At 34.4% G+C, this 26748-nt stretch overlaps 1 protein-coding gene across 4 annotated transcripts; it reads left to right on the top strand.

Moving 5' to 3' along the window:
• Nucleotides 1-949: 949 nt before the first annotated feature.
• Nucleotides 950-26519, top strand: LOC115216817 (G-protein coupled receptor Mth-like). 4 transcript variants are annotated; one of them, XM_036506844.1, is made up of 2 exons: nt 950-1069; nt 22384-26519. In XM_036506844.1, exon 2 carries the CDS (start codon nt 22693-22695, stop codon nt 24679-24681), a length of 1989 nt encoding a protein of 662 aa, XP_036362737.1. In that variant the 5' UTR covers nt 950-1069; nt 22384-22692; the 3' UTR covers nt 24682-26519. The 4 variants fall into 4 exon arrangements, with proteins under 4 accessions (XP_036362737.1, XP_029642259.1, XP_029642261.1 ...); XM_029786399.2 differs by lacking the exon at nt 950-1069 and adding an exon at nt 17883-18011; XM_029786401.2 differs by lacking the exon at nt 950-1069 and adding an exon at nt 19150-19199.
• The last annotated feature ends 229 nt before the right edge of the window (nt 26520-26748 follow it).

Here is a 26748-nt window from a genome sequence, read left to right as displayed (position 1 = left end):
TTGAGCTCACTCAAGTCTCTCTCCCTGTCTTTTAGTTCGGTCAAACGATTTTAAATGGTTTTAAATAATCTTATTCACTTCCTATATTATATAATCTCTTCCTCACACATATGGAATAATCCCGATGTACGTTTTGGAAAACGCTTTGAAAAACATTTATTACGTCACATGTAACGGGATTTGTAGAGATACTAGTGTGTGTGATAATAGTCTACCACTCATGTATCACATTTCTATGCCGACTCTATTAAAATATTATTATTCGTCGCTTTCAGTTATCCAATTAATTCTCTAATAATCAGCTCTTATTTGTCCAGCAAGCAAAATGTTGCTGGGCATTTCCCTTTCTGTCCGTTAAACGTTATCTACGGAGAGATCTGATGTTGTTAAAAAGAATGCTGACAACATCGCATCAGTTTTATAATATTTTCAACAAATCTTTTGGTCTTTTTGCATAAGAAAATAATTGTTTTGTCTTGAGCAAAATCAGTTCATTGTAAACTCTGTTTTTAATTGTAGTATTACTTCCATATAAATGTGTTAAATCAATTACAATAAATTCTATCCAAACCACAATATATATACCATATTATAATCAGACGATGTCGACTCCTTAGCCGTTATTCTTATTGTCTAATACATAGTAAAACAACGGGATTAAATGAATCATAATATCTTGTCATTAATGATGAGCATTTTAACTTACGTACTCTATATCTGTAATATTAAATTATATAAAGAGAATATAATAAAAAGCACTTCATAGATACAAAATTTCTTTTTTATTGCGTGTTGAATATCCATGTTCCTCTATACGTTTATGAAGACTGAAAAGCCTCTCTGTTATAGTCATTCTTTCTATTAATATAGCTTGCCTGCTGCTATTTCAAATGCTGAACGAAATATTTCGTTAATAATAGTAAGAGAGGAGTGCCAGCCTTGACAGCGGCTGGACGTATTCCTCACTGCTCTGATAATTCTGTAGCCGAAAGCCATAGAAACACTAATATGACCCAGTTTAGCAACGGGGAAAAAGAACTCTCAAAGACTGGAACTTCTACAATATCTTGTGAGTATTTAAAATTCTCTTCGTAATAAGTTAAGAAATTTACAAATTTACATATCTACAGTTTTCAAACATACATCTGATTAGCTTTAAAAACTTTAATACCCACAATTGCCTCTATAAACATCCGTTTTTTTTTTTCTTCTCTCTAAAAACATTACGCTTTTCTTTTTGTGCACTTACAAAACCTTAAAACTTTCTATGAAAATCTGACTTTTCTTTGCTTCCTCCCTGAATATTCAAATATAAATGTAAACATATACTTTTTATTGCAAAAACACACCTTCTAACTGGACATACACACATCTCTAGAAAAGTCAACTTCAACCTCCACAATATTACCTACCACGAAATATACAAACATTTTTTATTGCAATAACACAAACGCACATGGAAAAAAATAATGATGCTAAGATTCTCTCTGGCCAAACACAACTTCTCTATTCACAAACAATACAGCCCTTCCTTAATTTTTCTTAAGGCTAGTAGGAGTAGACATTTGAACTTTTTTGACAGATAGGACCCCACCTAAAAAAAAAATATGAAAAATATCACAGATGATGATGGTGCTGATGGTTATGATGATAATAATGATAGTAATAGTGCTGACAATCTATCTATCTATCTACACACACGTACACACACACACGTAACACACACACACGCACAGACTCACAGAGTTCAGCCAACACAAACCTCACCTCGGCTCTTTAGATGTTAACCAAATATGAAAGTATTATTTGACAGGCAAGAACTCTGGCGTTGATGACAGCCAGCCAGCCAACCACCAAGTCAGCCAACGAGACAGACAGACACTACTGTGATGGTGATAATGATAAAAAACAAAAATATCAATAAAAGATACTGCTGTGGCTACACATAAAAGAATATAATTGATGATGGTGATGATGATGATGATGATGATGATGACGGTGATGGTGATGATGATAATGATGATAGTAATAGTGGTGATAATTATAATAGTGTTAATAATGGTGATGATAATAACAATAATAAGCCGACTACGGCTGCTATAATGATACGATTATAATTGTAACGGCAATGATGGCCGTCTCCCCACGAGCCAATCAAAGCTCAAAAATGATAACATTATCGTAGCACCAAAATGTTTCTGGAAACTAAAAGGAAAACTAAATCAGTATACCAAATCGCTTGTCCTATGGTTAATCTGGAAGCGCGTCCCCCAGGGAAGAGCCAGCCTGGGATCGAAAAGTCATCAACTGACACAAACTCTTCTCCGAATACGGACATGGATGGTCACTTGAACGGGAAATCCCCCAACTCGAGCCCTCCAAGTTTACCACCACAACCACCACAGAAAGGAAAATGTAAGCGGAACAAATGGACCCGAGAAGAGTATAAAGAAGTACTATACGCTTATTACTATGCATTAGACAGGACATCTCAAGAGAGACACACCGCAAACTCATACAGTATATGGAGAACACGGAATCAAGACAGTAGGCCCTATTTGGACGAGAACAAATTGGCAAATGTGAGGAGGGATATCCTTAGAAATAACAGACTCACAGACAGTGAAATAAGTGCGATCAAGCACGCAACGGAAAATGACATAAATATAAGACACAAATGATATGAAGAATCAGATGAACAGTATAGCCCGTCACGAGGCTTAATTGAAAGACTGCCATCTGACCAAAGTACGCAAAGGCCTGAAGATACAAGAAATTCTATTGAACCTGTTAAAGATAGCCAGGAAAATGATAAAACAACAGTAACTGAAGATCTCGTATTTGCTGAAGAACACAGAGAGCCTGTGGCAGAAATGAGGCAGAAAATCCTGAATAAGCTTGAAGTTGTAAGACATACAAGTATGAATGATAGAGAACCACTTCATAAACTCTCAAATACAAACCAAAATAAAAAGCAAATCCAAATTGGCAACTATGTAACAAATGAAATAATACAAGAATTAAAACCTGATTTTACTGAGTTAAATTAAACTATTTACGCTTCTGCTAGGGCAATTGAAACCAGCTGTATGCCCCCGGAAAAACAAAAAAAAACAAACCTGGGAAGAAATCAAACCTGGAGAAGTAAAATTGAAAAAGAGATTGAATTTATGAGAGGGGAAATATCAATATTAAATGATTTAATATGTGGAAATGATGTAAGATCCAGAACAGGAAGAGAGATGAAGAGAAAATTTGGATCCTCACCAAGAGAAGAACTGATATCAATAAAAGAAACGCTGAAACAAAAAGTCCAAGCAAAAGCCCAAAGAATACGAAGATTTGAGAAGAGAAACAAGATTTACAAGCAAATTAAGCTGTTCACATCCAATGCCAAAACATTCTACAGAGAAATAGGGAAGGAGAAAGTAACCGTTAAAGACCCCCCTCCCATGGAAGAAGTTCAAAACTTTTGGAAAAGGATTTGGAGTGACAAGAAGACGTACCACATAAATGCAGACTGGATTATACAAACAGAAGGAACCTACCAAAATTTACAACAACAAGCATAGGAAGACATCACAATAACAGACCTAAGAAAAGCACTCACGAAGGCCCATAATTGGAAATCCCCCGGTAAAGATAGGGTGCCGAATTTCTGGCTCGCATCGCTCCCATGTGCACACGGTAAGCTAGTTCAGCCTCTCAATGGAATTATGAAGGACCCAAAGAAAACACCTGAATGGTTAGCAAGTGGTATTACTTACCTACTCCCAAAGAATAACGAAACCAACCTTCCAAAAAACTATCGGCCTATAACCTGTCTATCCACCACGTATAAAATCCTAACATCTATCCTGGCGGAGAAAACATATGCATTCATGGAGAAGAACGATATTTTCCCCATTGAACAAAAAGGATGCCGCCGAGGCTCATACGGATGCAAAGATCAACTGCTAGTTAATCGTATGATCCTTGAGAACCGTCACAACAAGCGCAGAAATATCAGCTCCGCATGGATTGACTATAAAAAGGCCTTCGACAGTATACCGCATCCATGGATCTTGAGATCGCTGGACATCGTCAAAATTTCCCCTGTGATTTAAAGCTTCCTGAAGCACAATATGTCGTTGTGGAATACGAATCTCCAATTATACCACTCTAATGGAGTTCTTGCCTCCAAACAAGCTGATGTTGACCAGAAGCAAACCCATCAGTGGCTACGGAGCTCAGGGCTAAAGCAGAGAGCGAAGGTTTCATCCTGGCTGCTCAAGATCAAAGCCTATTAACCCGGAACTACCAGGCCAATGTGATGAAAAATGGAGCAGACCCAAATTGCCGATTCTGCAACGACATGATTGAAACAGTGGACCACCTAAACTCTGGATGTAAAGTCTTAGCACCAGTGGAGTATAAATTAAGACAGGACAGAGTTGGCCAATATCTACACTGGTTAATAAGTCGGCATTACAATATCAAAACTGCCGACAAGTGGTATAATCACCACCCTGAAGCTGTAACTGAAGGAGAAACTGTAACGATTCTGTGGGACTTTCCAGTACATACAGACCGAACCATCAAAGCCTATAAACCAGATATTGTTGTGAAAGACCAAAACAATAAGGTTTGCTTATTGATCGACATGAGCATCCCCTGTGATCATAATATCTCGGCGAAAGAGTTTGACAAGCTCAGAAAATATAAAGACCTGCTCATTGAAATTGAGAATATGTGCCATCTCAAGGAGGTTACAATACCAGTGATCGTAGGAGCACTAGGAATGATCAAGAAGGGAACCGAAAATCATATGAGAAATATCCCTGGCTTACCATCCCTGCAAGAAGTGCAAAAGATTGTCTTAACTGGTACATCACACATATTGAGAAGAGCATTGTCGATGTGATAACTATTACTACCCATGTATTTTAATTTCACTTTAAAAAAAATGAACGAACTAGTGAGTTTAGGTTAATGGCCTACCAATGTATACTATGAGTTTCTTTGCCCTAGGAGTCGGGAAAACACTCGGCAAGAAATGGAAGCAAATTTGAAAGAAGAAGAAGAAAAAAGATAATAATAATAATAATAATAATAATAATAATAATAATAATAATAATAATAATAATAATAATAATAATAATACGACTTGTAAAGTGATAACTAAACGGATAAGGTACGTCATAATATGAATGATTCTAAAGAAATAATGAAGATCGGTTTGCTGTTTGGTTAGAGGTAATAGTGAAAAACAATAGTGAATTTACGGAAGCTAGTGTAAGGGAAGTAACTGAGGTAAAACTCAGTAATTAGAGGAAGCAAGTAAGGAATCCAATAGCACACAGCGAATTTAATTTATATCGAAACCTTTATAACCGGCGCAGGAGTGGCTGTGTGGTAAGTAGTTTGCTTACCAACCACATGGTTCCGGGTTCAGTCCCACTGCGTGGAACCTTGGGCAAGTGTCTTCTACTATAGCTTCGGGCCGACCAAAGCCTTGAGAGTGGATTTGGTAGACGGAAACTGAAAGAAGCCCGTCGTGTATATGTATATATATATGTGTGCGTGTATGTTTCTGTGTCTTTGTTTGTTCCCTTAGCATTGCTTGGCAACCGATGCTGTTGTGTTTATGTCCCCGTAACTTAGCGGTTTGACAAAAGAAAACGATAGAATAAGTACTGAGCTTAAAAAGAATAAGTCCCGGGGTCGAGTTGCTCGAGTAAAGGCGGTGCTCCAGTATGGCCGCAGTCAAATGACTGAAACAAGTAAAAGAGTACCCATAGAGTGACACGTAATACCATAGATGGAACAGATGATATTCTGCTTTTAGCAAGCATAGGGTTAATACTATTAAGTATTATTGTAACAATTACCTTGTATGCACGTGATCTACCAATATTAGGCTTCACGAAATATTCTCTTTTAATGTAACGAATCCTCTGATTTGAAGTTAGTGTTTTATGTACCGCCTACGAAGCTCTCAGCCTTTGAGTAACTTTTGTAACATTCTTTTTCAATTAAAAATAAAAAAGATGATATATTCATATACTGAATTATGTTTCTTTTGTTTGTTCAAACAGAAATTTATTTATTTATTTATTCATCTATGCATGTAAAGTGTGAACGTTAAGTCTACGTACATGAGCGAAAATAATATTATTCAATAATATTATTGAACTTCATTAAAGAATAACATTTTCAACATGGTTTTCATCTGTGATTTTCTCCAACATACGTCAGAAAAAGACGTGAAACGAACTAATATCTGATGAGCGACGAAACCCACTCTACACAATCATTATTAGCGATATTAATGAGTAAGACATGTTTCCCCTGTGTATAGACTTCATGCTTGCCCTGTATCTTTGTATATATGTGCTTGTGTGTGTGTGTGTGTGTGTGTGTGTGTGTGTATGTGTATGTGTGTGTGTGTGTGTGTGGGTATAGATGTTTAGATCTATTAGTGAATATGTATGTACGTGTATGCATAAAGTTTTACGAATACACGCGCACACACATACACACACATATATGTATTTTTCATGCATATATGATCGTACATACGGTCACTGGTATACACACAGAAGAAGAGAGTCAAATGCAAATGCAAAATGGTTGATATTGGGAGCAATCGACTGCTAAGTGAAAGGAAATGTGAGAGAACCAATAGAGTAATATACATTCCAAATTTTGGCAAAAAGGTAGCAATTTTCGAGGAGGGGTCGTGACGGAATTTGAACTGTGAGAATGTAAAGACGGATTAAATGCGGCGAAGTATTTTGCCTTGTGTGCTAATGGTTTTGCCAACTCGTTGCCTTAACAGATAGATTAATATCAATATGTAATAAGGTTTATCAAGTTAATCTTCAATGGATGGACTTTTGTGAAAATCCATTCCATTTTCGATAACTTCTGCCTGTGATCTAAGATTTGAAAACGGTAGTGGAAGAATAAACAATAAAAGAAGAATCAATTTTAAAGAATTTTAAAACAGATTGATTGTTATGAGAATTTGTGATTATATTTTGAAATATGATGTAAGTTTGAATTCCCAGTAGTTTATTCTTACGTAAACAAAAAATAATAAAACATCTTCTAAAATTGTGAATATGTAGTTTGGTCTAGAAGCTTTGGTAATCTTCTTGAGAAAGTTTAATCGAGAGAAGCCGACGTGCATTTTTGGATCGAAAATATACAAAATAGGGTTCCAGGCAGTTTAAGAAAGGAAAAAAAACTTGTGTTTACGTTAGTTACACTGGACGGATATGTGTCATCTTGTTTGTTGTTACCACAACGTTTCGGCTGATTTAAACATAGGAATAATAAAAACTCATCGAATAACCGTTCCAAACTAGGGGATCTTGTATACATTGTGCTACCCGTACGTTTAAGTATTTTAAATAATAACATTCTGACCATATCTAAATTTTGAAATCTTAATAATTTGAAACCAAATAAAAAATTTATATACCATACTAGCATTTATGATTCTGGGTATTAATATTATTTAGGAACAAGCTATTTTCATTTTCATTACTAGAGCTGTTATTAGCATTAGTGTTATTTCCCTTATCTATAATTATATTGTTATATAAGTTAGGGTTGTTTGTTATTAATCTTTTCCCAATTTCCTCACATTCCACATTTTTATTTTTATCATTTATATCATTGATATTATCATTATTATTGCCAATATTAATGTTATTATTCTTATTCTTATCATTATTATTATTATTATTATTAATATTATTATTATTATTATTATTATTATTATTATTATTATTATTATTATTATTATTATTATTATTATTATTATTATTCAGTAGTTTTATTTTTATAGCGTGCTTTCACTTCACTACCGAGCCTTGGGTATGTGCTGTGATTTGTTGTGATGCTCTGATGGTTATTGTATGGAAAGTGTTCTGCGTAGGATTTGTGCAGTGCCTAGTAGTGCAATTTTCTGTATGTTATATGTGTTTGTAAGTCCTGGTGTTTTTTGTTATGTATTTGTCTGAATATTTTTTTATCATGCCTAATGCACCTACTATGATAGGAATTGTTTCTGTTTTCAGGTTCCACATTCTAGTTACCTCTATTTCCAGGTCTTTGTATTTTGAGAGTTTCTCCATTTCTTTTAGAGACACGTTGTCATCTTCCGGTATTGATACATCAATTAGAAAGCATTTTTTTTCTTCATGATCTCTGACAACTATATCTGGTCTGTTGGCCTTAATTTCTCTATCTGTGTGTATCGGCATATCCCAGAGTATGGTTGCTTTCTCGTTTTCTGTGACCTTTTCTGGTGTGTGCCTATACCATCTTTTTTCTGTTGTTATTCCATAATGTTGGCATAGCTTCCAATGTATGTAGGTTCCAACTCTGTCATGTCTGTGAATATATTCCTTCTTAGCCAGGACTGGGCAACTAGAGATAATATGATTTATTGTTTCTTGTCCATCTCCACATATTCTGCAGTTACTTGTAATATTTCTTTTCATTACATGTTTTTGGTAATTTCTGGTGGGGAGGCTTTGGTCTTGTGCTGCAATTAAAAATCCCTCTGTTTCTGCTTTGAGTCCTGAGCTTCTCAACCATTGCTGGGATTTTTCTTTGTCTATTTCTTTTGCGTTTAGTTTAGTGCAGTATTTACCATGAAGGGGCTTTTCTTGCCATCGTTTTATCATGGCTCGTTGCTGTTCTATTTTTAGTTTGGATTTCATTTGTTTTATAGCTTTTGTTATTTCTTCATCATCTTCTTCTTCTTCTTTGTGTTTATTAGGTGGTATGATTTCTTGTTTGTATTTGTCAGCTTCCTTAAATACTGAGAACAGTTTTTTGTTTTGCTCGTGTTTTGCTGCTATCTGGATCAGTTTTCCTTCCTTCTGAAGTAGGTATTTTTGCAGTCCTATGGTGGTTATTTTATAGTAGTTTTCCAGCTGTACAAGACCTCTACCACCTTCTATACGTTGTATATATAGTCTTTCTATGTCAGATTTTGGGTGATGCATCCTAGATCCTGTCAGTATTTTTCTTGTTTTCCTATCTATTTTGGACAGTTCATTTCGTGTCCAGTTAAGGATATTGTAGCTGTAACTTATAACTGGGACAGCTAAAGTGTTGATACCTATTATCTTGTTATTAGCATTGAGCTCTGTTTTTAGTATTGATCTAACTCGTCTATAATATTCTTTTTTTTATTTTCTCTTTCATTTGTGTGTGTTGTGTCTTATCTAGTTCATGGATTCCTAAGTATTTGTAAGTTTGGCTTTGGTCTAATTCTTTTATTTCATTGGTTTTATCTAGTGTGATGTTGTTACTCTTAACTAGTTTTCCTCTTTTCATGGTTACTTTGGTGCATTTTTCTAATCCAAATTTCATATCTATTTCTTTGGTAAATCCATGAACTGTCTTTAATAGTGTTTCCAGCTGTTTGTCATTTGCAGCGTATAGTTTTAGGTCATCCATATATAAAAGGTGGCTGATCGTTTTGCCGTAACATTTATATCCGCATCCAGTTCTATTTAGCATATCAGATAGAGGTGACAGTGCCAAGCAGAAAAGGAGTGGAGAGAGCGTGTCTCCTTGGAATATTCCTCTTCTAATGGGGATGTCTTTGGTTTTCATGAGTCTCTCTTTTGTTTGGAGGTGTAGGACTGTTTGCCATTTATTCATAGAGTGCTCTATGAATTTTATGATTGTTGGTGCTACTTTGTTAATGGCTAGTGTTTCGAGGATCCATGTGTGGGGGATGCTATCAAACGCCTTTTTGTAGTCAATCCAGGCCATACTGAGGCCTTTCTGCTTTCTGTGGCTGTCTTCAGTTACGGCTTTATTAATCATTAGTTGATCTTTACAGCCATATGAGCCCTTGCGGTATCCTTTCTGCTCTTCTGGGAACAGTTTGTTTTCGTCCAGGTGCTTGTTCAGCCTTTGCGATATCACTGCAGTAAATGCCTTGAACATAGTAGGGAGGCAGGTTATTGGTCTGTAGTTTCTGGTTTTGTTGTTTCATTTGATTTGGGAATTAAGATGGTTTTCCCCTTCGTGAGCCATTCAGGCATTGTCTCTGGCTCTGCTAGTATGCTGTTAAAATTTTCAGCCAGCTTTTTGTGCATTCCTGTTAGATATTTCAACCAGAAGTTGGGGATCTTGTCATGCCCAGGTGCCTTCCAGTTGCTTAGCTTTTGCAGTGCCTGGGTGACCTCTTCAGTTGTTATGGGGTTCCAAAGTTGTTCAGATGCCGAGTTTGATATTTTCATACTCCTTTTTTTTGGCTGTTCGTTCGCCGACCATATTTCTCTCCAGAATTCTTCCAATTCTTCTGCCGTTGGTGCTGCAGTGACTTCTATTTTATTTTTGCCCAGTTCTTGGTAGAACTTTTTGGGGTCGGAGTTGAACTTTTTGTTCTGTTCAAAGAAGCGTTGGCGTTTCTCGTACCGGCGGATCCTTTGAGCTTTGGCAAGGATATCTTGCTTCAGCTTTTCTTTTATCTCCGGCAAATCTTTTTCTGTGATGTTATGTTTGCGGAGCATTTTTGTTCTCTTTTTGTTGCTCAGTAGCGTTGCTTGTTTGCTGATTTCATTATGAATCGACAGGTCTTATCTAATTTTTTTTATTTTGTTTTGGATGTTATTTATCCACAGGGTTTGTTTGGGTGGTGGTACACCTGTTTGGGCGGGTTTGGGTGAGAATCCAGCTTCTTTTGTGGCTGCAGTGGCTGCTGCGTATATCAAGTCATTTAGTTCAGTGATATAACTTTTTTTTGTTTCAGTGGCTAGTTCAGTGACGGCTAGGTTTATGTTGTTTATAATTGGTGTTGTTATTGCGTTTATTTTTATTATTATTATTATTATTATTATTATTATTAATATTATTATTATTATTATTATTATTGTTCTTGTTGTTACTATTTATTTCATTTCTAGCTAACTTGATATTTTTTCTATTTAGTCTAGCTCTTATGGTACCCATATTTGGAAGAGTAGAGTATGATATTCTTACTGATCTATTAGAAATTATTCTATAATATTTATGGGAAGCAGGGAAGATTTTTTCTAGTATAGAATTAAATTTGCCGTATATGTTCGTAGAAATCGAACAGTTGAAGGGGATATTCAACCATACAACATTTTTTCTATTGAATTTTTTTATTTGAGTAAGGTTGGGAAGATTAATGTTATCTATATCCTTCAGAGATTCGTTATTCACTTTAGTCTTATATTTATGTCTATTTGTTTTTTTCTCTGTGGGAGAGATTTTTTTTATTATTATTTATATTTATTTTATATAGCTTAAACTTTTTATACTTATTTATGATCTGTTTACCATTTCTAATTCTTGTATCAGGTTTATATACTAGGTTACTCGTTTCAATTGATTTATATTTTTTTTATATAGAAGATTCTATATTATTTGCGCTATTTTCATTCGTTTATTCATTTGAAAGAACTTTATTATCAAGATCTAAGAAGGTGATATCCTGGTCGTATCCAGCTCCAGATAAAGCAACATTATAATGATTTGAGTGAGAATTAAAAATTTCATTGTTAGATGATAATGTTAGATGATAAAAAATGAATATACCATTATAGCTTATATTTAACCTGCATAGAATACTAAGAAATTTCATTATATATATAAATCTGAATATAATGAAATTAGAATTCTTTCGATACTCTCCTATATAGGATGGAAACATACTCTATATATCTAGGGAAATTACTTGGTTCATCTTGATTATCACCCTTCCATTTCTTTTTAATATATCTTATTGACTCCTGATATATTTATCAAATTAATAAAGTTTTTCTCCACAGTAAGTAAATATTATGTATAACATATTCTTTCATTTCGACTCATTAATAAAACAAATCACCATTTACTAGCTAATTATGATTATATATCAATAGAAATGAAGATATATAAATATGAAATCACTGTAAAAAATTCTACATATCTAGAGAAATTACTTCGTTCATCACGATTACCTACCTTTCATTACGTTTTTGATATATTTTATTGACTCCTGATATATGTGCTAAATTAATAAAGTTTTTCTTTCCACAGTTAGTAAATATTATGTATAAAATTTTCTTTTAATTCAACTCAATAAAAAATCACCATTTACTAGCTAATTATGATTATATATTAATAGAAATGGATATATAGAGATATATTTATATAAATATGAAATGATTTCTATATTTTCTATCCCTATATAAGATACTAAATTTATTGAAATTCTTTAGAAAATTATCTAAAGAATATTTACTTAAATTACTTAATATGGAATCTGGATGTTAAATGGCAAGGGACATTAAAACCTCTAGAGAACTAGTAGCCTATGTTCCCCTACCCCTCTAACTTCACCCTACCAGCTTCTTGCTATAATACATTCAAATGTATCTAAACTGAATTCCTCAAAATGGGAATAGGTTTATGGTTTTGACATTTATACTAGCCCTTCCTATATCTATAAATAGAGAAAATTCTTTGCCTCCATCAAACCAAAAATAAAATCCCCCTCCCCACTGACAGATCTAAATAACAAAGTGAACACAATGATAAAATCTACAGTCAGAGAGTGAATCTACTGCTATCATATTCTCAAGAATGAAATCAACCTCTCTGTCTATATATCTACCCTCTTTATAATGTTGGCAAATGAAATAGGTCTAAGAATGTGCATGGTCCGTTTTACTGGAAAATTCTCTAAGTGGCTGAAGATTGCTCGACATTTTTAAACTGATGTAATACTTACAGTGTTTAATAAAATGAAGTAGCATGAAACATTTGTACTACTCTACCTCGGATATACTTGTTGCTTATTTTGATTATAATCACCCCATTTGATATATGTGTATAATACCATACAAAATTCTGGTGCCTTTGACTTAAGTACCATGTTCATCTGAATCTAAATTTTGATGAACTTATATATATATATATATATTTGTTTGTTTGTTTATTCTATTTTCTTTGATTTATTTCAGTCATTTGACTGCGGTCATGGTGGAAAACGCCTTTAGTCGAACAAATCGTCCTCAAGACTTAGTCTTTGTAAGCCTAGTATTTATTCTATTGGTCTCTCTTGCCGAACCGTTAAGTTACGGGGATATAAACCCACCAACGTCTGTTGTCTAGCGATGATGGGGAGACAAACACGGACACACAAACACACACAAACACACACACACACACACACACACACACACACATACACACACGTATATATATAAGAGATAATGGTATCATTGAGACCCAAAGGTATCAGGTAATGCTGAATAAGTGCTATAGACAGACCATAGTGAAGTTCCAGATTCGGTGATATTGCGAATAAAGGGTTCAACGTTGGTTCTATGTCAGCGTGTGTATATAAGAAATTTTTGCGTAATAAGATAAAAAACCAAGGCTGTAGAGATATTAGAGCCTTTATAGCTAGAAGGTCTTACAGCTGTTTCTGGGATATTAATTAATAATATCCCTTCATCGAAGACGGTGTGAGAGCAAAGTTAAGTCACAAATCTTTGACTCTGCAACACTGTATATAAATTTCTTACTGGGAATGACCAAGTTTAAAAATCTGATTGATCTCAATCATAATGGTATCTTACATTGCTTATAAACTCTATATTTCGAAGGACTCATTTTAAACCCTGTTGGACTTTTGGATTTTATTCAAAGGATTTTAGAATATTGCATATATACCATTATGCCTATAAAACGGATTTACAACATCAATACCCATACATATCTTACATATATTTTCTTTCCTCCACCTCACTCTTTAAACTAACTATGACTTAAGTTTCCTCTCACACCGTCTCCGATGAGGTGATATTATTAATTAATATCCTAGAAACAGCTGTAAGACCTTCTCTCTATAAATGCTGGGATTCGGCTGTTATTTCTACGAGGTAAATAGCCTGCTTGAGAGGGAGGATAATTTTTTTTTTTTTAAATTGAAAATTTACAAACAGTTTTATTTTTCAGATACATAATATTCGTATTTTTGTTCGTATTTGGCCAAAATATTACCGGAAAAGGTGCAAAATGAAGAAATGGAGAAGGGGTGGAAATTGAAATTTTGTAGTGTCGGATTTTTGAAAAATGTTCTTTTGAATCCAAATCTCCATAGCCTAAAACGTGGGATTCCGTAAAAAAAGAAATTTAAGGGGAAAAGTGTTCCGTTTACATATCCTCCATCTGGGCCGAATCAATCAACATAACTGTGAATGTAGACACAACTCCAGCCACGGAGTTCTCCTTAACGAGGTTATCCAAAGAGATCCAGAAAAGACCCAAAGAGATCCAGAAGAATATCATGGCTATCACACGGAATCAACCTCTGCTGCTACCTCAGTGGAAAAGCTATCCTCGTCACTGTCATTAACCCATAAATTTCTACCGAGACCTCTAAAAAGGTCTGACCAGGCCACTACTCCAGTCTTAACACTCTTACCCAATGTTCAAGGCATATGCACACCCTTCCATGCAATCCATTGAGGATTGGGTTACCGACCACACTCAGCACATTCCCTTCTTCTTCCTTACTGAAACCTACCTTAACAACTCCCACTCGGAAGCTGAAGTAAAAGTAAGGAATTTCACCACAATCAGAGCAGACCGCATAGGTAGAAAAATTGTAGGAGGTGTCATTTTCCTACAAGACTCATTTACTGCAGAAAGAAATGTCACATTTTCCAAGGGCTATTGTGAATCAGTATCACAATGATTTAGAAATAATTGGGCTCTACAGGTCAGCTCATGCACCGCTATTGTGCTTCAAGGACTGCCTCACGAACACCAAGTCTTTCATTCAACAATGTCAACCTGATAATATTTTAATGATGGGCAATCTCAATTTCCCCTGTATTAACTGGTCTACTCATACCCTAAAAACTGGTGCCAACTCGAAAGTGTTCTTCTCATTAGCTAAAAAGCATGAGGTCGCAGTCTCATCTATTGGACATTTCGTTGATGAAAACACACACACACACACACACACACACACAAACACAGACACACAAACACACACACGCACGCACATATATATATATATATGAAGTTTATCCAAACATGAACAAATAGAAAGCACAACGCGAGGATGTGGAACATGTATGGTGCTATTGGACGCATATATATATACATATATACATATATATATATATATACAAATATTTACATATAATGGAGAAATTATACAAAATGTATAAAAAGATGAGTAAAGCACCGGTAGAGTTTTGTTTATATGTTGTTATCCGTAGATTTATTGCAGGAACTTCGTAGTGGCGGTTAGGGTAACAGTATTTATAAAATACATGGATTGAGTAAAATATTTTATTGGGTGCGACACTTGTTTCGACCCGTTATGGGTCTCTTCAGGTACATCATTAAGACGTCTCCCTAGAGATTTTCTGATTCGATTTTACGTACCGCTATATGTCCATCAACTTCGCGAATTAGTAAAAAACAAGGAAAATTAAAACACCAAAAAATTCAAATATGAACATGGAACATTCTAGTTTAGAGAAAATGACGTAATGAGTCTTCAATATAGTAAGTGTTAAGAGAGAGAGAAAAGGATGCAAAAGTTGAAAGGAAGATAATACTTAGACGAAAATTTTTTGTGTGTGTTCGTGCTTAGACGCACATATACTTACACAGATGCATACAAACATACATACATACATACATACATCCATATATATATATATATATATATATATATATATATATATATACGCACATATACATACGCGCTCATACACGCACAGCTAAGTATATAGGTATATACATACCACTTGATACACGCACATACGCATACGCATGGACGAATACATACATATATATATGTATAGGATCTCATATATGTAGGTACACACGTGTGTATATATACATAAATATACATACATAGCATAGATAAATATGTGCATATATTCGAACGTAAAACAAGATACAAACGTCTGTGCAAAGTTTGAGACACACGTGTTAATACAATGACGTATACACATACGTAATTACATAGATGGATATGTATAGATATACACATACACACACATATACATACATGTATGGGTATACATATATAAACATACGCCCGCGTACATATATACACAAGTTCACTCTAATATATACATACACCTACAAAAAATGCAAATGCGCATAGATGAAGATGTAGACATATATATATATATACAAATACAACACGCACACACATGCACACACACACATATATATATATATATATACATGCATACATACACATTCACATATATTCATATACACACATATACATGCATACATATACATATATATATATATGCATACATTTACAGATATATATATATATATATATATATATACATATGTGTATGTGTGTGTGTGTGTGTGTGTGTGTGTGTGTGTGTGTGTGTGTGTGTGTGTGTGTGTGTAAATATATATGTATGGATCTAGATTGCATGATCATATGTTAAATGCAAGTTATACAAGTTAATTAACTAATCAATTCTTCTGATGACTTTCAAACTTCTAGTTCGTTGGCCCTCTCTTGGTGATATCTCTGCCATTATCACTCACCCTCTCAGTCTGTCTGTGTCTTTCCCTCTCTGTTTTAATAATCTTTTTACCTCCCATTTTAACTTAAAATCTATTAATAAGTGCAGTATAATTTTCAATTCTAATAAACTATTGTATTTTCCGAAAGGATATCAATGCTTTTCGGAATGGTTTCCTAAATATAGTCAATTTCTTCCTCGTCACTCCTGTCTCACTGATAATATTACTGTTTTCTCTCCTTTTCTTTCTCTGTCTATCTTTGTCTTTTTTTCCTCAACCCAACTGCGACATCCCAATAGAAGTTGCTCGTCTATTTGTAATATCTTCGTTGTTCACACATTCTCTTATTCTCTTTGCCTTACTCCTTTCATGATATTCTGCCCCTCCTCTTTTCATTAACAATCTAACTACATCTGTAGACGGAACTCTCCTGCCGACTTTGGGCATCGGTAAGAAAAATATTGTCTTGCATGCAAATTAATACATATGTTCTCCGTAAAAACAGCAATTTTTCCTGAAATATTTTCTAGGTATTGTAAATTTGTCCCTTGTCGTCTCTTCCTTAGTGTTAATGTTACTGTTTTCTCCCTTTTTCTTTTCTTTTCCTTATTATTCTTTATTTTCTTCTTCAATACTGCTGCCACATACTGAAGACGTTCCGTCCCCTCTTTCGTTGCTACTCTGTTGGGGATATATCTGTCATTTCTCTTCCTCTCCATCCACCTACTTGCTAATGCCATACGGCCTATCCTGGTCTCAGTAGAAATATAGATTTTGCCGTAGGCGGAAATCTTTGCTACATCACAATTCTCAATCATTGTTTGTTTATTGACGATTGCATGTAAATTAACAAATTTATCCTCGATATGGATCACACTGTTTTCTCTTCATTTTTTCTCCTTCTCTCATTGTTCTTTGTTTACTACACAACAGATCTGCCACATACTAGCAAATCTTCGTACCTCTCCTTCGTTGACACTCTCTTGGAGATATGCCCGTCAACCCCTCTCTCTTTTAACGACATTTGTCCCATCCTAGTTTTAATGAAACTCCGTCTTATTATATCCTCCTTGTGAACTCTCTCTTAGTGATAATGTTACTGTATTCTCTCTTCTGTTTCTTTCTCTGACTCCGCCGTATTATTGTTCTCTGATTGCTTCCGGAAAACTGCAGCGACACATTGGCCACTTTGCTACTTGTCATTTGATTCCACTTTCTAGCCGATATCTCTGTCGTTCTCATTCACTCTCTCTCTCTTCTTTTCCTATCACTTTCAATGACATTGTGCCCATCCTGCTTTCAATTCACATCTAACTTTAGGAGGTAACGGCGACTGTTGTTGCGACGTCTGAGAACCGAAGCGAAATTTGTATATTGATAAGAGTAATATTCTTTATCATGCAAAAACTAAGCAATGAATTATTTGTAATGATATCACTGTTTTCCTATGCACAGCGGTAAGACACTGACAAAATTTATCCTTCTACTTGGTTGCGCCTCTCTCCTTTTATTTTCCTTCAGCCGTATTATTGTACTAAAACATACTAAACATACTAAAACATACTAACCTTCATTGTCTCCCTCTTTGATATCTTTGTCCTTCTGTCTCTGTCTTTTCTCCTGTCTTTCTCTCTCTTTTTTCTTTCTTTCTTAATAACATACTGCATGGCTTCACTAAAAATCTAGCTGAAGCTGTAGGTGGAAGTTCTTGTAACGTAAATTCTCATTACGGCTCAGCGATAGCTGTAACAGCAATTTTGACTTCCAGGTTAATTAACTAATCAATTCTTCTAATGACTTTAAAACTTCTCGTTCGTTGGCCCTCTCTTGGTGATATCTCTGCCATTATCACGCACCCTCTCAGTCTGTCTGTGTCTTTCCCTCTCTGTTTTAATAATTGTTTTTACCTCTCATTTTAACTTAAAATCTATTGATAAGTGCAGTATAATTTTCAATTCTAATAAACCATTGTATTTTCCGAAAGGATATCAATGTTTTTCGCAACGGTTTCCTAAATATAGTCAATTTCTTCCTCGTCACTCCTGTCTACCCCTCTCTCTTTTAACGACATTTGTCCCATCCTAGTTTTAATGAAAATCCGTCTTAATCTATCGGTAACATCTTTATCCTTCTCTCTCTTAATGACATTTTACCCATTCTGGTTTCATTAAACATCAATTAACAGCTGCAGGTGCAAATGCTTCCACAATCTCAGTTCTTAGACCAACTCTGGATATCAGGAACAGCAGCATAAGCTTCCATGCAAATTAACCAATGTATTCTCCATAAAGATATCGCTGTATTTCGAAATATTTACTATACACTGTATATGTCCTCCTTGTGAACTCTCTCTTAGTGAAAATGTTACTGTATTCTCTCTTTTGTTTCTCTCTCTGACTCAGCCGTATTATGGTTCTTAGATTGCTTCCGGAAAACGGCAGCTACATATTGACCACTTTGCTACTTGTCATTTGATTCCATTTTATAGTTGATATCTCTATCGTTCTCATTCACTCTCTCTGTCTTCTTTTCCCATCAATTTCAATGACATTGTGCCCATCCTGCTTTCAATTCACATCTAGCTATAGGAGGTAACGGCAATTGTTGTTGCAACGTTTGAGCACCGAAGCCAAGTTTGGATATTGGTAAGAACAATATTCTTTACCATGCTAAAATTAAGCAATGCTTTCTGTGTAATGATATCACTGTTTTCCTCTGCACAGCGGTAAGACACTGACAAAATCTATCCTTCTACTTCGTTGCGCCTCTTTGTTTTTATTTTGTTCAGCCGTATTATTGTACGTTTATATATTGGTTGTGCAAGATTTTTTATGTGAAGTCGTGTGTTGAAACAGATATTGTTATATTTCGGAATGGTCATTTTGCCAGTTTAGCCAATAAAAACACACGCACTATATATTTGGTGTTATTTTGCTTCAGTGATATTTATTTTGTACATTAATCTTAATTTAATTTCGGCCAGAGTTCTTTCGTCACACTCCTGTGACCGCATCAGTGGTCCTTTGTTTTCTTCTTTCTTATTTGTGTCTCTCCTTACTAACCGTCTGCCATTTTGTATTTCTAACGTATGTCTTCACTTGCGCACGCTTATATCTCTATATGCGTCTATGTTTAGTTAGTGTGTGTGTGGTGGAGGGATGCCTGTAATATTTCTATCTTCTGTTTATATACGTTCGTGTAATTTGCTTTTATTGCTGTTTTTGTTTATTCTTATTTTGTTCATGTGTTTACATCCACTTATTATTATTATTATCATTACGTATGCTTGTATGTATGTATGTATGTATGTATGTATGTATAACAACAATACTAGTAATAATAATAATAATAATAATAATAATAATAATAATAATAATAATAATAATAAATAAATAAAATATGTGATCGGACTGAAAATTCTCATAGAGTGAGAGAGTCCCGAAGTGAATCACACGTGTCTCGAGGTATACTGTGGAATTTGTATTTTGAATATATTTAGGGTACTTAAGTCTACTTAGGACTTAGTGTTTATTTCTTCCGTGGGTACAAGTAAGTATCTCATTAATTTTCTTATCGAATTTATCGCTGATGACGAGAAATGCTAAATGAATTAACTCAGAAATCGGGGCCGATTCGATAACAACAAAATTTTTTAGAAATTTCTATTGGCTTGCTTTCGAGACGCATGCTTATAGTGAAAAATTATATGGTTATTGACGATTAAGTCTATTTTCGGCATATTTGGCATTGGACTCTTTTCATTTGCCCCTGTTTATAGTTGTATATATGTGTATATATATATATATATATATATATATATATATATATATATATATATATATATATATATATATATATATATATACTCTTACTCTTTTACTCTTTTACTTGTTTCAGTCATTTGACTGCGGCCATGCTGGAGCACCGCCTTTTAGTCGAGCAAATCAGCCCAGTACTTATACTATCGGTCTCTTTTTGCCGAACCGCTAAGTGACGGGGACGTCAACACACCAGCATCGGTTGTCAAGCAATGCTAGGGGGACAAACACAGACACACAAACACACACACACACACACATATATATATATATATATACATACATGCGACAAGCTTCTTTCAGTTTCCGTCTTCCAAATCCACTCACAAGGCATTGGTCGGCCGGGGCTATAGCAGAAGACACTTGCCCAAGATGCCACGCAGTGGGACTGAACCCGGAACCATGTGGTTGGTTAGCAAGCTACTTACCACATGGTTCCGGGTTCAGTCCCACTGCGTGGCATCTTGGGCAAGTGTCTTCTGCTATAGCCCCGGCCGACCAATGCCTTGTGAGTGGATTTGGAAGACGGAAACTGTATATACATATATATATATATATATATATATATATAAAATCATATTTCAACTACCTTCAAATTCTGTTCTTTCAACATCTGATCTCTTAAGCACCACCAGCTCAAATATTTTCTCCTCTGTCTTCCCTCCCTGGGATCTTTCCTTCTCCTTGTTTCCGACGAAGAGCTCCGCTCGAAACGTTAAACCCTCCTTCCTTTCTTTCCTGAGCGTCAATAATACTTTAATTGTTCCACGTCCTGCGTTGCTGTGTTTTTTTCTCTTTTTCTGTGTTTTCTTGTTTGGATTAACTTTATATATATATATATATATATATATATATATATATATATATATATATATATATATATATATATATATATATATATATATAAACTAATGTAGGATAAAATTCTTTTCCTGAAAAATATTTTATCAATGGCCAGCATATCAAAAAATACCTTTAAAGGTTAAATTTATAAATAATTTACAAGATAAGGGCAGAAGAAAAATGTTAATGCCAAATATGCCGAAACAAAAGAATTGTCGATAACCATTATTATATATGCGTCTCGAAACAAACCGATACGAATCTCTAAAAAATTCGTTATTACCGTATTGATCCAATTTCGGGGTTTATTCATAAGAAAATGTTCCACTCTTCAGCGCAAATACGCGATATAAGTGAAATACTTACTCATACCCATGGAAAAAGCAAGCAACAAGTCCTGAGCAGACTTAAATACCCCAAATATATCCAAAATAGAAAAAATCTTCGGCATATCTCGAGACACGTGTGATTCGAACTAGAAACTTTCACAGAGTGATAGAATCCGAGAGTAAACACTATTCAAATTTATAACTAATGTAGGATAACATTTTTTTCGGGAGAAAATTTTATCAATGGCCAGCATATCAAAAAATACCTTTAAGGGTTAAATTTATAAATAATTTACAAGATAAGGGCAGAAGAAAAATTCTAATGCCAAATATTCCGAAACAAAAAATTGTCGATAACCATTATAATATATGCGTCTCGAAACAAACCGATAGAAATCTCTAAAAATTTCGTTATTACCCTATTGGTCCAATTTCGGGGTTAATTCATAAGTAAATTTTCCCCTCTTCAGCGGCAAATACGCGAGATATAAGTGAAATACTTACTCGAATTCATGCATCATTAATTATATCTTTTAACGAATTTTTTAGAGATTTCTATCGGTTTGTTTCGAGATGCATATATTATAATGGTTATCGACAATTTTTTGTTTCGGCATATTTGGCATTAGAATTTTTCTTCTGCCCTTAACTTGTAAATTATTTATACACACACACACACACACATACACACACACACACACACACACATATATATATATCAGGCGTGTGTGTTTATCTGTGTATAAGCGTGCGTGCTTTTGCGTGTACATGTGTGTGCTTGAATATGTATCAATGTTTACAATAATAGTATGTTTAATGAAATATTTGTTCTTTTGCAGATGCCTCAACTATCTTCGGATCTATATATATTCATACATGCATATATGTGACGCAAAGTAGCCGAGTCGCGAACATTCAGCATTTAATACCAATAAAATCCAAGAATCTAAATCTACCGAAATTAATTTCATTGTTCCGCTTCGGAATGAAAATATTGTTAAGGTAATAGTCATTGTATCATTAGGAAACATTGCTAAATTTCAAAAATACCTGTCAGAACTGGTAAATTTACAGCAGTGAAGCAAAATATCAAAGAACTACTAGGATTTGAAAGCTTAATTCATGCATCATTAATTATATCTTTTAAAATGGAAACATTGTTTTTAGTTTGCGTTCTTTTGTTCTCAAGTGTTATAACACATGCAGGATACTTCAACAATTGTAGCCCAGCTTTGTGTTCAGATGGCGCATCGGAACGTTGTTCGTGTCAACCAGACTGCTACCTCTACAATGGATGCTGTTCTGACATTATTAATAAGACCTCTTCTATCACAAACTACCCAACTATCAGTTGCCGAAAAGCTGGTGATCATTATGCTTATCAGTTTGACCGTTGTCCAGATAACCACGATGTTATTGAGTATGTTAACAACTGTGAAAATCCTGACTCACAGGATCCACTGCAGATCATTCCTGCTTTTGGTAAAACAAGTAAAAGACTCTACAGGAACCTGTATTGTGCTCTGTGTCATGGAGAGGAATTCATTCTCTGCAATCTTTTATATAACTGCGACAGAATCTCTAATGTCACACTTGAAAATATATCAAATTATCTCAAGGATAGCTGTACGCCAACAGCAGAGCTTCAATCATATTTGATCAAATATTTGCATCATTGTACTCCATATATTTCGAATTGTCCTCAAGATAACAATAATAAGGAACAAATAATGGCATGTGAGTCTGAGCCAATGGCATTGATATATACGGAGTCGATCGCACACTACTTTGTAAATGGCATGTATAAATTTCCTAAAGTTTACAAAAACAAAGGTTGTGCTATATGCAACGGGTTTTCCAGTGATATTTGTGAAGTGAATTATCATGAAATAGCTGGTAGTGGAGGAACTGTTCCTCTAACAATACTTTTTGATTATGATACCAATACTGTAAAGGTAAATGAATTAAGCAAAGCGAAAAATAGATATGTGCTGTCTCCCTCCTGTCCAAAATACACTATCTACGATTTGAGATTTAAGAAATGTCGACAAGTTATCTACCATCCGCCGCTAAAATGTATGACAACAAAATTAAATGAATCTGAGTATTACATCACTAATGATGGTCTTCTCTACTTAAATAATACCCAACGTTTGCTAAACCAATCAGAATTCACTCGTGATTCTCAAGGTATAATAAGTATCTGTGTAAACAATGGTACCAATAATATATCAAATATCAATGGTGTATCAAAATATTCCGTAGCTGGGAGCTATATCACATTAGTGGGACTCGTAATCTCAATTCCAGCTCTAGCAATCACCATTATAGTCTATCTCTGTATACCTGATCTCCGTACCTTACCAGGTAAATTACTCATTAGTCTTTTGTCAGCACTGTTTGTAGCTGAGCTTCTCTTTCTTATCTCATCACAAGTCACTACATCTACAGTGCTGTGTAAATCTTTTGCTGTAGTAATGCATTATTCGTTTCTAGCCACTTTCTTCTGGATGAATGTCATGTCATTTGATGCCTGTCACACTTTCTCAGGACTCACACAACTTCGAAATAAAGGAAAACATACCAAGAGATTTGTATTGTATTCCTTGTATGCTTGGATCTGTCCACTTGTAATAGTAACAGTATCACTGGTATTTGAGTATATTCCTGGAAATCACGGACTTTCCCCAGAGTATGGAAAAGATATTTGCTGGATTAAAAATGGAAAAAGTCTGCTATGGTTTTTTTTAATCCCTGTAATGTTTATTTTATGTCTTAATATCATAGCGTTTAACCTCACCGCTAGAGGGCTCTATTTGGCACGCAAACTCTCTTCGAAATATTTATCAAAACATAAGAAATTGGAGTTTATCATTTGTGTAAAACTATTCTTTATCATGGGGCTAACATGGACATTCGCATTTCTGTATACGTTTACAAGAATTGAAGAATTTTCTCTATTATTTTGTATTTTAAACTCATTCGTTGGATTACTTATATGTTTATCGTTTCTATCAACAAGTATTGTTCGACGCAGTATTTTTCAGAATCTGCAAAAAATTACAAAAACATCCACAAAAGAATCTGTTGATGTTAATTTCGCTCATGAAACAACATCAACGAATATAACTCCGTAGGTGTGCCGTCAAGCTAACCAATGTGGGTTACTCAATATCGTCAGTGGAATGAAGATGGAAATAATGGATAATAAATTATATATTAAATCTTAATAAATGACATGATGGTTCTTACTAGAATACTTTTGACTATAGATCTTCGACACTATGAATCAGCTGAGGTTACAAAGTTCAACAATTAACAACATTCTGAAATGAAATTCCTAAAATGCCGATTCGGAAAAAAAGAAATGAAAAAACAAAAAGAAAAGTTATGTTTTCTAGATTCTATTTGAATTCGTATAAGATAAACGCCTTGCAAGTGTGAAGGGTACGTGCATATTTCTTTCAGGAACTTGCCCTTTTATTTTTGGCCATTTCTTCTGTTCTTCAATATATTAAAATTTTCACGTCCACCTGAGCTGTTGAACGGACTCACTTTTTGCTGAAAACCCCATATAGTTAGTAATTTTATTGTATCCTTTTTTTCTATCCTTTTTTGTATCCCATTTATATTCTGTTGACCTAACATTTTACGAATATGTGGGTTTTATGAAGTTTGAGCTCACTCATGTCTCTCTCCCTGTCTTTTAGTTCGGTCAAACGATTTTAAATGGTTTTAAATAGTCTCGTTCACTTCCTATATTATATAATCTCTTCCTCACACATTTGGAATAATCACGATATACGTTTTGGAAAACGCTTTGAAAAACATTTATTACGTCACATGTAACGGGATTTGTAGAGACACTAGTGTGTGTGATAATAGTCTACCACTCATGTATCGCATTTCTATGCCGACTCTATTAAAATATTATTATTCGTCGCTTTCAGTTATCCAATTAATTCTCTAATAATCAGCTCTTATTTGTCCAGCAAGCAAAATGTTGCTGGGCGTTTCCCTTTCTGTCCGTAAAACGTTATCTACGGAGAGATCTGATGTTAAAAAGAATGCTGACAACATCGCATCAGTTTTATAATATTTTCAACAAATCTTTTGGTCTTTTTGCATAAGAAAATAATTGTTTCACCTTGAGCAAAATCAGTTTATTGTAAACGCTATTTCTAATTGTGGTATTACTTCCATATAAATGTGTTAAATCAATGACAATAAATTCTATCCAAACCACAATATATATACCATATAATAATCAGACGCTGTCGACTCCTTAGTCGTTATTCTTATTGTATAATACATAGTAAAACAACGGGATTAAATGAATCATAATATCTTGTCATTAATGATGAGCATTTTAACTTACATACCCTATGTCTGTAATATTAAATTATATAAAGAGAATATAATAAAAAGCACTTCATAAATACAAAATTTCTTTTTTTATTACGTGTTGAATATCCATGTTCCTCTTTAGGTTTATGAAGACTGAAAAGCCTCTCTGTTATAGTCATTCTTTCTATTAATATAGCTTGCCTGCTGCTATTTCAAATGCTGAACGAAATTTGAAAGTTATCTTCCACGAAAGTTACCGATATAGTTTGAGCTTCTCAATAAACGTTATCATTAGATTTTAAGTAACATTACTGCAGGTTTCTGTGTAAACGTGAACTGATATTGCTAATGTTGTTGGGAAAGCGTAACATTTCTTGTCTTATCCGTTCTCTGAATCGAGTCCAGTCAATATTAATTCTGATAGCTCGGCTCGTGTTGTATATTTCCATTTACGTAACTAATTTATATGAATTTGCTAGAAGGAAAAAAAATGTCCCTTTTTTATAATTATCTAAATTGCAAAACCTTTGCGCTAATATAATTATGAAATCAAAGCTATTAATCAATACCGTTTCATTTACTGCTCTATGAATTACAATAGATTTTGCTAAACTATCTGAGATTTTAACGTAAGCTTAATCAATATATGTTGTGTGAAGTAAATATTCATTCTACAGAGAAATAGCGAAGGAGAAAGTAACCGTTAAAGACCCCCCCCCCCTGGAAGAAGTTCAAAACTTTTGGAAAAGGATTTGGAGTGACAAGAAGACATACAACATAAATGCAGACTGGATTATACAAACAGAAGGATCCTACCAAAATTTACAACAACAAGCATGGGAAGACATCACAATAGC

Source organism: Octopus sinensis, linkage group LG10, assembly GCF_006345805.1.
Source record: "Octopus sinensis linkage group LG10, ASM634580v1, whole genome shotgun sequence".
NCBI classification, from domain to species: Eukaryota; Metazoa; Mollusca; class Cephalopoda; order Octopoda; family Octopodidae; genus Octopus; species Octopus sinensis.
Note: the sequence above shows the minus strand (reverse complement) of the source record. Positions and strands in the feature narration are given on the sequence as shown.

Bases quoted from the DNA above. Each gene is read 5' to 3' on its own strand.
- LOC115216817 (XM_036506844.1), top strand. From the start codon at position 22,693: ATGGAAACATTGTTTTTAGTTTGCGTTCTTTTGTTCTCAAGTGTTATA.